The sequence below is a fragment of the Notamacropus eugenii genome, chromosome 7 (genome assembly GCF_028372415.1).
Source record: "Notamacropus eugenii isolate mMacEug1 chromosome 7, mMacEug1.pri_v2, whole genome shotgun sequence".
In the NCBI taxonomy this organism is placed as follows: Eukaryota; Metazoa; Chordata; class Mammalia; order Diprotodontia; family Macropodidae; genus Notamacropus; species Notamacropus eugenii.
The window spans coordinates 54,526,255-54,543,305 of NC_092878.1; the positions used below are offsets into that span (position 1 = coordinate 54,526,255).

Here is a 17,051-nt window from a genome sequence, read left to right on the forward strand (position 1 = left end):
TTAATTTCCTTCTCTGTCCAGGTAAGTTCTACTAACATGACAATATAATTTTTATTTTTGTCTCCATTTATCTTTACTCAAAAAGTTCTCCACTCTGCTTTTCCTTTCTTTTCCTGAATTTCCTCATGTACGTCTTTTTTTTTAAAAAAAATTAGTTTATTTGTTTTCAGGGTTCTACAATCACTTCTACATATCATAGATTTTTTTCCCTCCTTACCCCTCCTTCCCCTCTCCTTTCCTCCCTCTTTCTCTCTGAGAAAGTGTGCAATCTGATATAGATTCTAGACATACATTCTTATTCAACGCATTTTCACCTTAGTCATGTTGCATAGAAGAATTAAATTGAATGGGAGAAATCACAAGAAAACCAAAACAAACCAAACCAAAACAAAACATAACATAATACAAGGAAAATGGTTTGCTTCATTCTGTGATCCAGTTCCATACTTCTTTCTCTAGATGTTGAAGGCGTTTTGTCTCAAGAGTCCATTGGGAATTTTTTAGGTCCTTTCATTGCTGTGAAGGACTAAGTCTGCCAGAAAAATTCCTCGCATACTGTGGTTGCTGCTATGTACGAAGTTCTCCTGGTTCTGCTCCTTTCACTCAGCATCAGTTCATAGAAGTCCTTCCAGGCCTCTCTGAAGTCTTCCTGTTCGTCATTTCTTATAGCACAATAGTATTCCATTACATTCATATACCACAACTTGTTCAGCCATTCCCTAATTGATGGGCACCCCCTTGATTTCCAGTTTTTGGCCACCACAAAGAGTGCTGCTATAAATATTTTTGTACATGTGGGACCCTTTCCTATTTTTATGGTCTCTTGGGGATATAGTCCTAGAAGCATTATTGCTGAGTCAAAGGGTATGCACATTTTTGTATCCCTTTGGGCATAGTTCCAAATTGCTCTCCAGAATTTTTGGATCAGCTCACAGCTCCACCAGCAATGAATTCGTGTTCCAACTCTCCCACATCTTCTCCAACATGTGTCATCTTCCTGTTTTGTCATGTTAGCCAATCTGATAGGTATGATGTGGTACTTCAGAGTTGTTTTGATTTGCGTTTCTCTAATCAATAGTGATTTAGAGCATTTTTTCATGGGGCTATAGATAGCTTTAATTTCTTCCTTGAAAACTGCCTGTTCATATCCTTTGACCACTTGTCAATTGGGGAATGACTTGTATTCTTGTACATTTGACTTAATTCTCTATATATTTTAGAAATGTGGCCTTTATCACAGACACTAGGTGCAAAAATTCTTATTTTTATTAACTAAAGAGCATTTATTGTATTCTCTACTAAGCCTTAGAGTTTTGAGGACATAACTAAATTCTGGAAAACCCTTACACAGAAGGATAAGTACAGTGAACGTTATAAGCAGATATAACAGCTGGAAGAACTGTAATTAAGTGCCAACTGACCAAAGAGTAATTTTCAGCTACTTCTTAAAAAAGAAAAAGAAAATGGTGAGGGACAGGGGCTTCAGATTGAACAAGACAAAAATCTTCTAATACTCCTAATGCGTTTGACCTTGGCTAGATCGTAACAAAATGGAAACAAGACTTCTATAATAACAACTCTCCCACTACAGCATTCTGTACACACCTGTTTTCCAAGCCCTCCCCACATCCCCCCAAGGCTTGCCAGCTTGTTGGGTCTGCTGATGGAGAAGCACATAGATCCTCTCTTTGATCCAATCTTTGTTGTAGGGCTGGTACATCTGAGCATCTGCTCAGTACACAAGGCAACTAAGATCTGCCAGATCATCAATGAAATCAAACAACTGACTTATGTCATATGCGACAGAGGGACTGTTGGGATTCATTCTCTTTAGATATTCTTCATACATCTTACAAACTCCTTCCATGCATTCATTCACTGATTCATAATCAGCATAAGTTTGGCCTTTTGGCCTCTTGGTAGGTTGTACCAACAAAATGGTATGAGACTTCATCTCCAAATGTAAATCACTCTCTCCGTTGATGACTCAACAAGTCATGCCTTGTAATACTGTATCGAGCTCCGAAGCTGTCACTGCCACAGCCACTGCACAAGAGCTGAGCCGCAACACTGCTAACAGCCATCGTTGCAAAAATTCTTTCCCAGTTTTCTGCTTCCCTCCTAATCTTGGTTGCAATGGGTCTGTTTGTGCAAAAATTTTTCAATTTAATGTAATCAAAATTATGCATTTTGCACTTCATAATGTTCTTTATCTCTTGTTTGATCAAAAATTTCTCCATTCTCCACAAATCTGAGAAATACACTATTTCTTGCTCCCCTAATTTGTTTATATTATCAATCTTTATACCTACATCATGAGTATGTCTTAATATACAAAGCTACTATAAGTTATATTTCCTTATTCTTCTTGGGAAAAAAACACTTTTCCAGAGTCATAATCTAGTCATCAGTTGTATCTCACCAAACTACAGAGACATATAAGATTAAATTTACTTCCTTGCAAATTTAAATTTCTACTTGATTTTATTTAGTACTAATACTCTGTATATCAGCACACAGAAAGCTGAAAGTAGGGATTATACTGTTGACTCTTTTTAAAAAATTTGGCTCCTTAAATTAATGACTATTTTTTCCTGTGTTGTAATTATTACTTTGCATAGTCTCTAACTTGATAGACTTAGACATTTTTCTTCCTTTTATTCTCTTTTGAAATTTAAATCATTTTTATCAGACTTGTAAGACTCTAGGAAAATATAATTTTGTCAGTCATCAACATCTGCACTTCATCCCTGGCCATATGTCCGTCATTCATGTTTTAATTTGTGGTCCAGAAATCTAAATTCTGTTCACAGGTGTCATCTTATTAATCATTTTCCAAACTGGCCTTTTTCATATTAGCCTCGCCTCCAAACGGCAGTAGTGATGCAAACATTCCCCCCCTCCCAGAGACCTCTCCTGGACTTTGTAATCCCCAGCAATGCCGTCTACGTTTATTCCAGCAACACAGTTCGATCCCACACATGAATTACCAGAAGTGTTTGGAAATGTGAGGTTTAACAAATCTTGGGAGGCTCTCTGTCATAGTTGAGATACATTCTCCGGGAAGTCAGCAGACCTCCCCATTGTTAATGTCAGGTTGATAAATAAATGCCTTGGAACTGCTTAGCAGTGTTGCCAACCATCACTACTGGTCTCTTCTCATGACTATCTTAATGTCACCAATGGGTCCACATTTCAATTAATTTCAGTTCAAGAAACATAGTCTGATCTATACTCTAGCAAGATTATTTTATCAGCTGGGAGAAAAATGGTTTACGTGGGGACAAACTGAAAAGGCACACTATTACAATAGCTCAGGTGGGAGAGGATCAAGTAAGCAAACATTTTTTAAATTTGTATTGTGTTTTAAGCACTATGAGAGTTGATGTGGGCCTGAAATAAGGCAGTAGTCATACGAATAAAAAAGAGGGAATGAAATCGAGATACTATATCATGTGAAATGAACAAGATTTCACAATGGATTGGTTATTTGGGAGGAAGGAATGGGAAAAATTAATGTTGGCTGGGAGGTTACAAATTTGGATTTACCAGACAATACTGATTCTCTCAACAAAAATCAAGAAGTTTGGAAGCAGGGTGGGTTTAGGAGGAAGGAGAATGAATTTTGTTTTGGATATGTTAAGGTTGAGATTCCAATGTGATAGTCTAATAGAAATGCCTAATAGGCAGTTGGTAAATGTGGAACTGGACTATAGGAGAGAGATTAAAGTTGAATAAAAACATTGAGGAGTCATATAGACATGATAATTAAACTCAAGGAAGCTGATGGGATTATTGAGGTAGAGGAGGACCAGGGATGTATTTTTGGGCAACATTCACAGATAAGGGCAAGAGTTGTTTGACAATACAGCAAAAAAAGACCAAGAGCAGAAGTGAAAAGAAGAGGAGAAAAACCAGGAAAAGTATCATGGAAACGAAGGGAGAAGAGAGTACTCACAAGGAGGTAGTCATGGACAGGGTCAAAAGATAAAGAGAAATTAAGGAGGAGTGAAAAGGGCTTGTTGGATTTGGTGGTATTTCAATAGTATGGTGGGGTTGGATGCCATATTGTAAAGGCTTTAAAAGTCAATGGAGGCATTAAGTACAGATGGCTTTTTCCTTAGAGTCTGGTGTGAAAATCAAGAAAAATATAGAATCATAACCCAAGGAGTTTTTGGGGACAGAAGAGATATATAAATATTTGAAAGTGTCAGAGAACAAGCCAGTAAATAGGGAGCAACAGAAGATAAGAGGAAAAGTTACATTCTAAACCTCCTCTCCCATACTCTAGATTTTCATCTTGGAGACTCAATCTGAAATTAACACAAAGAGCCTCTCTGTCCCTGTGATCTCTCCCTCTGTTCAGATTGCTTCTCCCAAAAGTTCCACTTTAAAAGGCCTTTAAAAAGGTCCAGCAATAGTTCATTAATCTCCAGAATGAATTCCAGATCTGATCTCCAGATATTTGATATCTTTATCTCTTCCAATCTTCCCTTCAGCTTCCTTTTATGTTTATCTTCTCTTATTGGAATTATGCTCTCCTGGAGCCTATGAGATATTCAAGGAGGACTAGCACTGTGGTGTGAGGGCTTGCCAAGCACTTTTCAGGGCTGTTCATCCATCTTTGGTGTCTACCTGGTACTTAACTCTTATCTGTGACTGCAAGAACCTATACAACGTGCAGTGGCTACACCCCAGGATAATGCCTCTGCAGATGGGTTAAACCAGGTTGAGGGTAACCCATGGACCTCAAATCCATCGTTGAGTTAGGGAAGTGTCCACCCCAAGCATGTGAAGGATTTCCCTAGTGGAACGGGTAGATGAGAACAATTCATTCCAAAGGCTATGAAAGTGGTTGAAGCAGGCACTATGACTTGCTGAGAGGTTGGTCAGACAATGAAGAAACTAAGGTCATTCACTGCATCCAGAGCCATTACCAGTAGTTGTGATTTCAATGACTCTGAAAAAATGAGCCTGATTACTTTGTGCAACTGTGCCTCACTTAAATCCAGTTCATGTATTAGTCAAGACATTGCCCAATGAATTCATTGGTCTTTGAAAATAAAGCACAAATAACATTTCTATTACCAGCACATTCTTGATACATGATAACCCAAAGGAGAGAAATAAGGGAGAGGGAGAATGGGGGAAATTATCTCATTGGGAAATCAACTGACCTAGAAAATAGAGTGAGGAGAGATAGTTTAAGAATTATTGGACTACATGAAAGCCATGATTTAAAAAAAAGAGCTAGACATCAAATTTCAAGAAATTATAAAGGAAAACTGCCTCAATATTTTAGAATCAGGGGTAAAATAAAATAAAAAGATCCACCAATTACCTTTTGGAAGAGATCCCACAATGAAAATTCCCAGAAATATGGCAGACAGATTCTAGAGCTCCCAGATCAAGGAGACAATATTACAAGTGGTCATTGAAGAGCCACAGTCAAGATCACACAAGATTTATCTGCTTTCAAGTTAAAGAACTGGAGAGCTTGGAATATGATATTCTGGAAGTCAAAGGATCTAGAACAGGGATGGGGAATCTGTAGCCTTGAGGCCACATGTGACCTTCTAGGTCCTCGGGTGTGGCCTTTTTTGATTGATTCCAAGTTTTACAGAACAAATCCTTTTATTAAGAGTCCTTGTTCTGTGAAGTTTAGATTCAGTCAAAGGGCCACATTTGAGGACTTAGAGGGCCACATGTGGCCTTGAGGCTGCAGGTTCCCTACCCCTGATCTAGGATTGCAACCAAGAATCCCCTTCCCAGCGAAACTAAGTATAATGATTTAGGGAGAAAATGGTCATTTAATGAAATAGATGACTTTCAAGCATTTCCAATGAAAAAACTAAAGCTGAATAGAAAATTTGATATCTAACACAAGACTTAAGGAAGCATAAAAAAGTAAACATGAAAGAGACTTAATAAGGTTAAACTGTTTACATTCCAGTATGGGAAGATGATACATGTAACTTCTAAGAACTTTATTATTATGGCAATTAGGAGACTGCAAAAACAGATGACATGGACATGAGTCAATTATACTGAGATGATCTCAGAAAAATGAAGGGATGAAAAAGAGGGATGCATTTGGGAGAAGGGGAAAGGGAGAGGTAGAATGGGGAAAATTAGCTCACATAAAAGAGGCACACTTGAAAGTTCTTACAGTGGAAGGGAAAGTGAGGAGAGTGGGCAACACTTGAACCTTATTCTCAGAATTAGTTCAAAGAGGGAAGAATATAGAAACATTCTTAACTGAATATAGAAATGTATCCTATCTGTCAGGAAAATAGGAGGGAAAGGGGCTAAGAGAAAAGGGAAGAGGATAAAAGGAAGAATAGATAAAAGGAGGTAGTGGTCAGAAGCAAAATTTACTTTTGAGAAGGGTATAAAGGGTGAAAAGAGGTAATAAGAGAGAGAGAGAGAAAAAAGAATAAACAGAAAAAAATAGGACAGATGGAAATGTGCAGCTATTAATCAGAATTCTGAAGGTGAGTAGGATAAACTCACCCATAAAAAAGAAGAGTATAGTAGAATGGATTAGAAACCAGGATCCAACAATATGCTGTTTACAAGTTACATACTTGAAACAGAAAGACACTCATAGGGTTGAAATAAGGGGCTGGACCAGATTTTGTCATTCTTTAGCCAAAGTTAAAAAAAAAAAGCAGAGGTAGCAATTACCATCTCAGAAAAAGCAAAATTAAAAAATGACCCAATTAAAAGAGATAACCAGGGAAACTATATTTTACTAAAAGGTACCATAGACAACAGATGGAAATACTAAATTTATATGCACCAAATGGGAGAACATCCAAATTCTTAAAGGAAAAGTTAAATGAGTTACAGGAGAAAATAGATAGCAAAACTATATTGGGGGGACCTCAATTGTACCCTCTCAGAACTAGGTAAATCCAACCATAAAATAAATAAGAAAGAAGTTAAAAGATGAATAGAAAAGTTAGATATGATACACCTCTGGAGAAAAATAAATAAGAATACAAAGGAGAATATTTTTTGTCAGCTGTACATGGCATCTTCACAAAAAATGAACCATGTATTTGGGCATAAAAACCTCAGAACCAAAGGCAGAAAAGAATATTAAATGCATCCATTTGCAGACCATAATGCAATCAAAATTACATCCAATAAAGGGTCTTGGAAGCAAATATTAAAAATTAGTTGGGAACTAAGCAATCTAAAACAAACTAAAGAATGAGTGGGTAAAAAAGCAAATCATAGAAACAATCAATAATTTTATTACATATAATGACAACAATGAGTCAACATACCAAAATGTGTGAGATGCCACTAAAGCAATACTTAGGAGAAAATTTATATCTCTAAATGCTTAAATCAATAAAAACAGAAAGAGAGAGAGAGAGAGAGAGAGAGAGAGAGAGAGAGAGAGAGAGAGAGAGAGAGAGAGAGAGAACAGATCAGCGAATTGGACATGCAGTAAAAAGAAAAACTAGAAAAAGAACAAATTTAAAATCCCCAATTAAGTACAAAAATAGAAATCCTGAAAAATCAAGGGCAAGCTTAATAAAAATTATTTTACATCATTGAAATAAAAATGCAACATGATACCTTACAAAAGTGACATTTGAGTTGAGTGCTGAATTAAACTAGGAATTCTAAGAGGTAGAAGTCAGGAAGAGGACTTTGCAGGCATGGGGAGAGTTTGTTCAAAGACATGAGGTTGGAGTATTTAAAATCACATAGGTACAATAACAAGGCCAATTGGACTAGACTGAAGAGTATGTGCAGGAAAGTAACGTAATAATATAAGAAAATTAGGTTGGATCATGAAAGACTTGAAATATCAAAAAGAGGAGTTTGTATTTGACCTTAAAGTTGATAGGGAACTAGTAGAGAGAGCCAATTGACCATGATATGGTCAGACAGCCTTGTGTGGGATGGATTGGAGAGACTTGATATTTCTTCTCCTTCCTTTGAATTTTATTTTATTCTCTATTTAGGAAACACTAAATAAAATAAATATTTCTATATCCTTATTAGAACAGAAAACAGAAGAATCATAAACAATCAGTCAACAAGCATTTATTATACACCCATTCTATGCCAGGCACTGTGCTAGGTTTTGTATACAACACTGAAAATCTCTTTTATGTACAATTTGCTTTTCTTTTTAAGTATATAATAAATTCAACATGTCATTTTCAAAGATGTCGCACTAATCTATGACTCCCTCTGTTCCCTTTTGTGTATTTAAAAGAAATATTTCAATGCCACTCTTTTCCATTGTTATTTGCTGTAGTTCTAAAAATGGCAGCAATAGAAATATCACAAGAGAATAATACTAAAACCTCAATAATTGGTAAAGAAGAAACAAAATTATCATTTTTGCAGATGGCATGAAGGTTTCCTTTGAAAACTTTATAGAATCAGCAAACAGTAGTTTTTTAAAAATTAAACCATGAGATGCAAAATAGATACACAAAATTTATCAGCATCCCTATAAAAAATTTAAAAAATGATAGATAAAAGATAGAAAAAGAAACCATATACAAAATAACTACAAAATGTATGTAGTATCTGGTGGTCAGTCTACCTCACTCAAGACTTATATGAATAAGTTGCAAAATACTCTTCTTAGAAATAAAATCTTAAGTAACTAAAAGGCTATGTATTGCTTATAATTGGACCATGACAATATAATTTAAAGAGATATTATTTACAGCAATTTACAGACATAATGCTATATCAATCAAATTACCAAGGGGTCACTCTACAGAATGAGACAAAATCAGGTTAAAATTTGGAAGAACAAAATGTCTGGGACCTAAAGGGAAATAAAGGGGGGAAAGGTGGGGGAATAGCACTTCATGACCTCAAACCATTGTATAAAACTATAATTACCAAAACCACTTGGAGCTGGTTAAAAAATGTAATTTTTTTATTAGGGGCAGGTAGGTGGTACAGAGAGCATCTAGGTGACTCAGTGGATAGAATTCTAGGACCGGAATCAGGAAAGCTCATCTTCATGAGTTCAAATCTGACCTGACACTTACTGGCTGTGTAACCCTGGGCAAATCCCTTAATCCTCTTTGCCTCAGTTTCCTCATCTGTAAAATGAGCTGGAGAAGGAAATGACAAACCACTCCAGTATCTTTCCCAAGACAACCCCAGATAGGGTTGCAAAGACTCTGAAATGGCTGAACAACAAAATGGAAAAGTAGATCAATGGAACAGACTAGATAAGCAAGAAATCAAAAATACTCAGTCAACAAGCATTTATTAAACACTATTTTGTGCCAGGCACTGTGCTAGGCTTGGGGAACACAATGAATCAGCCCATGTCCTCTGGGAAGTTACTTTCTTTTGGGGTGTATACATTAAAGTATATAAAAATAAATACAAGGCAATTTTGGGATGACTCATCATCATACATCTTTTTACAAAGGCTTTTTGCGTCTTTATGTTTATCCTACTTTCATTTTATGTTCCAGGATGCTCAAATCCCATTTGAAAGCTGTGCTTCATCATGCATATATTTTAGCAGTTTTTATTAAACCAGAGTTCTTTTCCTTTTAGCTATCAAAATGCAGCAATATCTTATATCATTTAACAATTGATTGAACTCATTTTGTTCTTTATGTAAAAGAACTTTTTCTGTTCTTTTAAATGCTAACCTCCTGAAAAGTCTTTGAAGAGATAACGTACTAAATCAGCAGTGATGATACAAATGCAAATAGTAAATCAATCCCTATCCTCATGGATCTCCCTCATGGAAAGGGGAGGCAAGAGGTCCCTATGTAGTCATCTACAGAATAAATAGAAAGAGAATAAATAGAAATCAACGAAAAGTACATGAGGCAGTAAGTTTGCTGCCACCAGAAGTGTTCAGCATAGACTGGATATTCAGCTACTTGTCAGAAGTTTTGTATAAAGGATTCCACATGGGGTGAAAACTCAAACAACCTCCAAGAACCTTTGCATGCCTAAAGAAATGAGAGAAATAGTTTAAGGAAAACTGATTCTGAATTCCATAGGCTGTGCAGAATTTCTATGAGCTTTGAGTACTAAAACCTTTTTGCTAGACAGGATTAACTCACTCTTTGGGTGTATTCATATGTGTTCAATGTTCCAGAAAATGTCAGGTCTCTTTTAGAACAAGCTAACAGAACCACATTCCTTTCCCCTCACAGGGAACTACCCAATAGCTAGCAGGAGAGCATTCTCTGAATTCTGAGTCTTGGGATAATCACCCTGAAGCCAACTCTACACATGTCCCCCTGTTTGTTCAAGGGATGAATCGGCATGCTAGGGCAGCATCCCAATTTCTCACCACGAGGACCACGACTGCATAAGGCAGCACCATCATCATGGTTATATCAGTGGCTTTTGAGTGACTCTGTACTCCTGACCACCGGAATATCTGGTAGCCATGTGTTTTGCACACGGGAAGGAAGCATTACACATCTTCAACTGTTTTCAAGGCTATGGCAGCAGCAGCTCAGTAATTAGAGCAGAGAGATCTTGGAAAACCTTGTCTGGCCAGCGAATGATGAGTTTGCTTTTGGTTTAGGACATTAGCATGCAGAGGTGGGTCACAAGGGAAGGGTGGTGAGATGGTTTGGAAAGATAAAGGGGAGTGATTCAATGTGGTGGGGAAGTCTCTGAAGAAATCAAAGCACCCAAACATCATTATTTCTCTAGGCTCACAGACATTCTCTCTCTCACCAATTGTTTTTCTCTGCTAATGAAACTGTTGGACCTTGAGATCCACATGGATAAACACACTGGTTGACTTTAAAGTTTCTTCAAATCCTAGGCCTAATTGGCAAATGACAGTGGGTGGAGGAAGCTTGTCAAGAAAGCCCACAAAACACTCTCTGGCAAGAGTCTCAATCCCTAGAAGACCGTTCTCTCGTGTTGTATTCTCTATGGACTAATGACATCGGAGAGTCACCAATTATAAGGGAAATACCAGGATACCAGAGTTGTTCCATGGCAAAGTGGTCAATACATACCTTTCTCTACCCCTACACAAACCATGAGGCAAAATCAAGTCATTTCCTACAGAGAATCTTCAATCTGAAAAGAAGAGATTTGCTCTCATGTGCTGCTCCATAGACACAAAAGATAGCTTGGACCTTGGTAACTTGGGTTATAATGGGAATGGGCTAGGAAAATGCTTTGGAACCAGCGAAGTCCCATGCAAACCTCATAAAGTTTGGCTTTTTCTTTTTTTTAACCAATGAACCCTAGGTCAGGATGGGTTTGGGGGTAACTTCCTCCTCACAACCTCGACTTCCTGTCTCTAAGGGAAAGAAAAGACTCATCTCAGTCTCTCTTACAAAACATTTTGGTGACTTCAATGTAGATGAATCAGAAACATATGGATCAAATTTCCTCCTAAAATACACATGGGCTTAGCAATTAAAAGAAAATGTGTTGGATGCAGCAGATTTGCTCTTCCAGCCAAACCCAAATGTTTGAGAACTCCACAGCCCCCAGACAGAGTGATGGCCACCAAAAAGGATCACAAGGAATTAATGGAGAAAAACTAGGCTGATAAATGTAGAGGCACAAGGCATACAATAACTAGGAGGAAGCACTACTGGGCCTGGTGTCAGGAAGACCTGAATTCAAATCTGTTCTCAGACGTGTATTACAAGTATGACCCTGGGCAAATCACTTAACCTCTGTCTGCCTCTAGTTTTCTCATTTGTAAAATAGAGATTATTGTAGCACCTACTTGGGTTGTTACAAGGCTCAAATGGGATAATATTTATAAAATGTTTAGCCTAGTGCCTGGCACGTAATAAGTGCTTAATAAAAAACCCAGAAAAACAAAACTTATTTCCTTCCTTCTCCCCCCACCCCGCTTCCTTTCTCTATCCCTCCTACTCTTCATCCCTCCCTCCCTTGTTTTCCTTCCTTTCTTCCATCCAGTCAACATTTTGTTTTTCAACAGTCAGCAATTTCCATGCACACAGAAATAGGGAATGAAGCATTTTAGTGTCTATGGATCCCATTAACAGGGAAAATTCTCCTGCAGAAATTATGCACTAGAAAATTTGCCTTGAAATATGGGCTGATAAATGTGTTAACTTACAAGGAAAAAATCTAAACTATATTAGAAAAGGGTTGTTACAAGATGTACTGGATAGACATACACCAAACACATTCTGGCTGGCAGGCTGTACATTCTGTTATTTGATAAAACTGATAATGTGGTAGGACGTGTTGATATAACTGATCCATTTAGCAAAAACCACAAACATTTACACAGAAAAAATAAATAAATAAGGTTTGCAGCTCTGGCAGAGGAGCTAAAACAAATCTAGAAACTGAGGAGCATCAAAAAAAAAAGACAGATATTGACTTGGCAAGTGGGATGATTTCACTGCACATTTGTTTGACTCAGGGAACAAAACGTTTGGTCAAATCAAGGGAACTCATCATTCAGTCACTTTCTACATTTATTTACTAAATAGCTATAGGTATCTCCCTAACTGATTTCTGCCCCAGTTGTAAAATGAGGTGAATGCTACCATTTGTCACTAGATATCTATGAAGTACTTTGCACTCCTCTGAGGAAGGAGCAGAGCCATAACTAGGAATTCTGCACATTGAGCAAAGTGGGCAGATCAGGTGATAGGGAGAGCTCACCTGGGGTGTATAGCCATGGAAAATGAGAAGAAAAAGCACAGCCTTTGACAGTGCTGATAGAATCCCCTAGATCAGGGGATTCATGTTAAGAACATGAAGTCCATGGATTTCAGGAGGTTTATTAACTTGGGTGGGAAAAAAAATTACATCTTTGTTTTTCACTAACCTCTAACTGAAATTTCTCGTTTCCTTTAATTATAAAGGTAGGCAACAAATATTTTTTCTGTCCATAGATTTCACCAGACTGCCAAAGGGATCCATGACACAAAAGTGTTAAGAACTTCTGCTCTAGATTTTAGGACCCTGAGACAAACCCCAGCTGCCCCATTTAGTTATGGCTCAGAGAAAAGAAAATACAAAGACAAGCCATCATTACTGGGCTTTTCCCTCAAGTTTAGGAGAGTAACTTTTTGCACTTTGGGTTTTGTTTCCAAGTCTTTAAGAATGTCTCTGGCTTTTCGATGGGACATTAATATTTTAGAATCCTCTTTAAATGTGTTGAGATAACACTGGGGAGTTTTTTACTTAGATGAGACCAGTTTGGATTCTCTGACATCAATAGCCATATAATCATACTTAGATAACACAGACCACCCAGGAAACTAAAATGACTTCACAAATAGTCAATCACATAATCTCAGCAGATCTTTGAAGAGGTTTTTACATAGCAGAGGGAGTCATTCTCAATAAAATAGCCAAGGAACTGAGTGAGTGATGTATCTAAATTTACGGGAGACCTGTGAGAGAGCCACAAATAAACTAGAGAAATGCTTCTGACATTTTGCAAATCATAAACATTACCTGACACAATCTTCTCCCAATTTATTCTTTCATTGTTTTGAGCATTATATGCACCAAAGATGCTTCCAGAAGATTCCCAACTCAAACCGTATTGCAACTTTTTTATGGTGTGGTGGTAGGGAGGTGGAGAGTGGGAAGGTGAGAATTGCAGACAACAGGAAGGAGGTATGGAAATTCTGGTGCCAAGTTTTTTCTATTTTTACAAACAGATAATGTTCAATTGACAACACTGTTAGAAACTAATACCTTATTGGTTACTGTGCTGGGCTCCACTTGGCACAGAATCATAGATTTGTTACTCTCCGACCTGAAATATGATTGGTGCTTTCCTTTACAGTTTGATCTTTTTCACTTGAATGATAAGGCAAGTATTTTTTGGTTGGGGGTGAAGTAGATGCATTTTGTGACAGTTTTAAGGTATAATTGATATTTTCCCCTTAGGAAGCCTGATTACTTTCATCCTCATTCAAGGTAGATGCCTATAGCACACTGTCCCCAGTTAAACTAAAGCAACTTACAAAGTCAAGCCAGTAAGCATTTATTAAATGCTGATCATCTGCCAAACTTGGTGCTAAGTGTTGAGAATACACATAGAAGCAAATAGAAAGATAGTTCTTGCCCTCAAGGAGCTTATATTCTAATGGGGGAAAAGATAATACATAAAAGAAGGCTGAAAGATGATAGGAAGGGAAAGATATCCATGAAATGTGTGGGGGTGGTGCATAGTAGAGTAAGAAGTTTGGAGAGTCAAAAGCGGAGAGCTGACTGAGGAATGAAAGAGTAAATATGGTTGGCTTGGGAAATATCTTGAAGATGGAGGTTCCAGGAGGAAATGATCCATCAAAGAAAGTGGCCACAGCGGTGAAGGAATCTTCCAGGGTGAGAAGAATGCTAGGGAAGGGTACAGAAACAAGTTCAAAAAGTCAGGAGTAGAGCCCAGAGAGGAATAAAGGTACAAAGTCTTCCCACTAAATGAACTTACATTTTTTCCATCATTATTTTTAATAACAGATTTTCAACTCAAGGACAATTGCTTTATCTCCTTTGTGATGCTTGGAAGAAGAGAAAGAGATGAAAAGATTCACCTGAAAGGTGAAACTTCAAATCTTTTATGATGTTGATACAGACTAGGGAAAGGAGAAACTAAATCCTGGCATGTTGTGCTTGGGGAGAAAAAACATTGCAGAAAGAGTCTAATGACAATTCAAGATTTTATCTGAAAGGAAAAGATCAAGGAGAAGCTGGTCTGCTATATGCTCAGTTTAAAACTAGTCAAAATATGTGATTTTGACAGGATGAAACAAAAAAAGACATTTGACAATTTAAAGATAAAAGAATTGTCTATCTGATCATGTCTTTCTGATTTCCCATAAATGGAAATTATCTAATTTTTGAAGGAAATATATTAGGAAGAAATATATATTAAATTCCCAGAGCTTACCATAGTGATGGACTCTGAAAGGAATCAGAGCATATGGCATGGTGATTTCTCTCAGCCATGACCATGCTTCTGGGTGACTGGAAGGATGGTGGTGCTATCAACATTAATAATGTTTCCAAAATCATATGAAAGCACCATTTTCAGTGGAAAACAAACCTCTCATCTTAAAAGTCTCAAAACACTACAGTAACAATGTCCCACCAATTTCAGTTTATGATGGAAATATATGTTTGTGTCTGTGTGTATTTACACATGTATATGTGTTTGGGAAGGTCTGTATATAAACATCGATGTACAGGGCAAAGTTAGTAGGGGTGGAATGTGGAGGTGTAACATGAGAAGTAAGGACAGGCAAAAAGGGTGGGAGAGAGGAAAAGGGTGGGATAAAAACTCAGGTTCAGCATCTCTATGCATATTTTTAACAGTAGGCTAACCATGTTCTGCCAATAAATACTTTTTGAAAATTATTATGTTGGAAAATGTTTTTCCAGGTCTGAACAACATGTACTAGCTCTACCTGCATTTGCCACAACCAGTCCCATCTTCTTAACCAATCCAGCTTCTCTCAGATGGCTACCAGATACTCCTGTGGTTGGGAACCACTCACACAGAAGCCACAACAACCAAAATAACACTGCTTTGACACAGTGTTCCTTCATGATGGATTAAGTTGATCCACTAATTTTCATTCTTAAACAAATGTCTGTTTGTGTGTGTACATGTGCATATATGCATGCAAAAGTCATAGTACCCTTCTCCTGTTCCTAGAGAGTGACTTTGTCTTCTCCAAAAAGTGTTTTCAAAAGGCATTAGGGCTTCAAACCCTACACATTCCCTTGTTATCCCTTCTTCTCTTGGCCATCTCAACCTTTCTTTATGAAGGTAACGTTCAGGTATGTGAAATTCCTTCAGAAACTTAATGTGTTGAACAAATATAAGGAATTAGTTTTAGTATTAGGCTAAGAGAATTCAAGCAACGCCCTTCAACAATTACATGGAGGTTTCTCGAAAAGTCAGACAAAGAGGGAATATAGAACTAGATGTATCTTATAACTTCCTCATTGAACCTATTACCATGTTTACATTAGAAAACTTTGATGTTTCTTTTGGAGATCATCACCTCCACCTAATGAAGGTGTCTGTGGCCAAGACATCCAAGAGATACCCTCTCTTTGAGAGCTGGTTATCACACTCCTTCCCAGTCAGTGCAAGTGTGCATCCATACACATATAATTTCTTTTAGACTTTAGGAATATTGGTCCATGTTTAATTTCATGGAAAGAACTTAATTATATAGTCAGGAGTTCCCAAAAAAACTATTTCCACAGAAGATCATTATTTCATGGTAGAAGGAAAGGACAAACAAACTGTACCCATAAAATAGGAATAAGGAGACCTGGGATCTGTCTTTAATGCTGTCACCCAGCAATTGTACATTTTTGGACAACACACTTCAACCATCTAAGTTTTAGTTTCCTCCTCTTTAAAATAAGGGATTTGGATCAGATGATCTTACATTTCCTCCCAGTTGTAAACTTCTATGATCATTTGACCATCACCTTAAACATTTGAATATAGTTGTATGATTTCGCAGGAAATATTTTCTTATGAAATTCTTTGATAGGGCCATAGGATCATAGGTTCAGTGCTGAAAGGGATATTAGAGACCATCAAGTCCAATGAGACATAGGGAGTTTGAATGACTCGCTCAGGGTTGTGTAGCTAGTAAGTATCTGAGGCAATTTTGAATTCAGGTTTTTGAGTTCAGTGTTTTATTACAATGCTACTTCAGAAGCGAAATGGAATGTTTGAAATGACACTTTAAAATCATCATTTCTTGAGCTGGACCTGGTAGGAATCTTTGAGATCATCTAGGCTAAGAGGAATGATTTACTCAAGGTCCTAGAGTTATCCAAACAGCAGAGTCAGGATTTGTATTCTTTCAGTCTAGTATTTTTCAATTACCCAATGATAAAGCCCCTTTTCATTTTTCAGTCATTTTCATTCATTTCAGATTCTTTGTGATCCCATTTGGGATTTTCTTGGGAAAGATAGTAGAGTGGTTTGCCATTTCCTTTTCCAGCTCATTTGACAGATGAGGAAACTGAGGAAAACAGGGTGAAGTGACTTGCCCAGGGTCACATTGCTAGTAAGTATCTGAGGC

General features: G+C 37.3%; 1 protein-coding gene and 1 pseudogene across 2 annotated transcripts in view; one reads left to right on the top strand and one right to left on the bottom strand.

Annotated features, from left to right (window-relative positions):
* Positions 1-15,319, top strand: part of LOC140514433 (neuroendocrine protein 7B2-like) — an 85,986-nt gene extending 70,667 nt beyond the window's left edge. The window contains exon 5 of one of the 2 annotated variants that reach the window (XM_072624786.1): positions 14,458-15,319. In XM_072624786.1, the coding sequence (XP_072480887.1) occupies positions 14,458-14,496 (39 nt within the window). In that variant the 3' untranslated portion in view covers positions 14,497-15,319. Of the gene's footprint in view, positions 1-10,175; positions 11,829-14,457 lie in introns of those variants that run through there. The other variant, XM_072624788.1, reaches the window with a different exon arrangement.
* LOC140514437 (enhancer of rudimentary homolog pseudogene) overlaps positions 412-17,051 on the bottom strand; it is a 52,669-nt pseudogene continuing 36,029 nt past the window's right edge.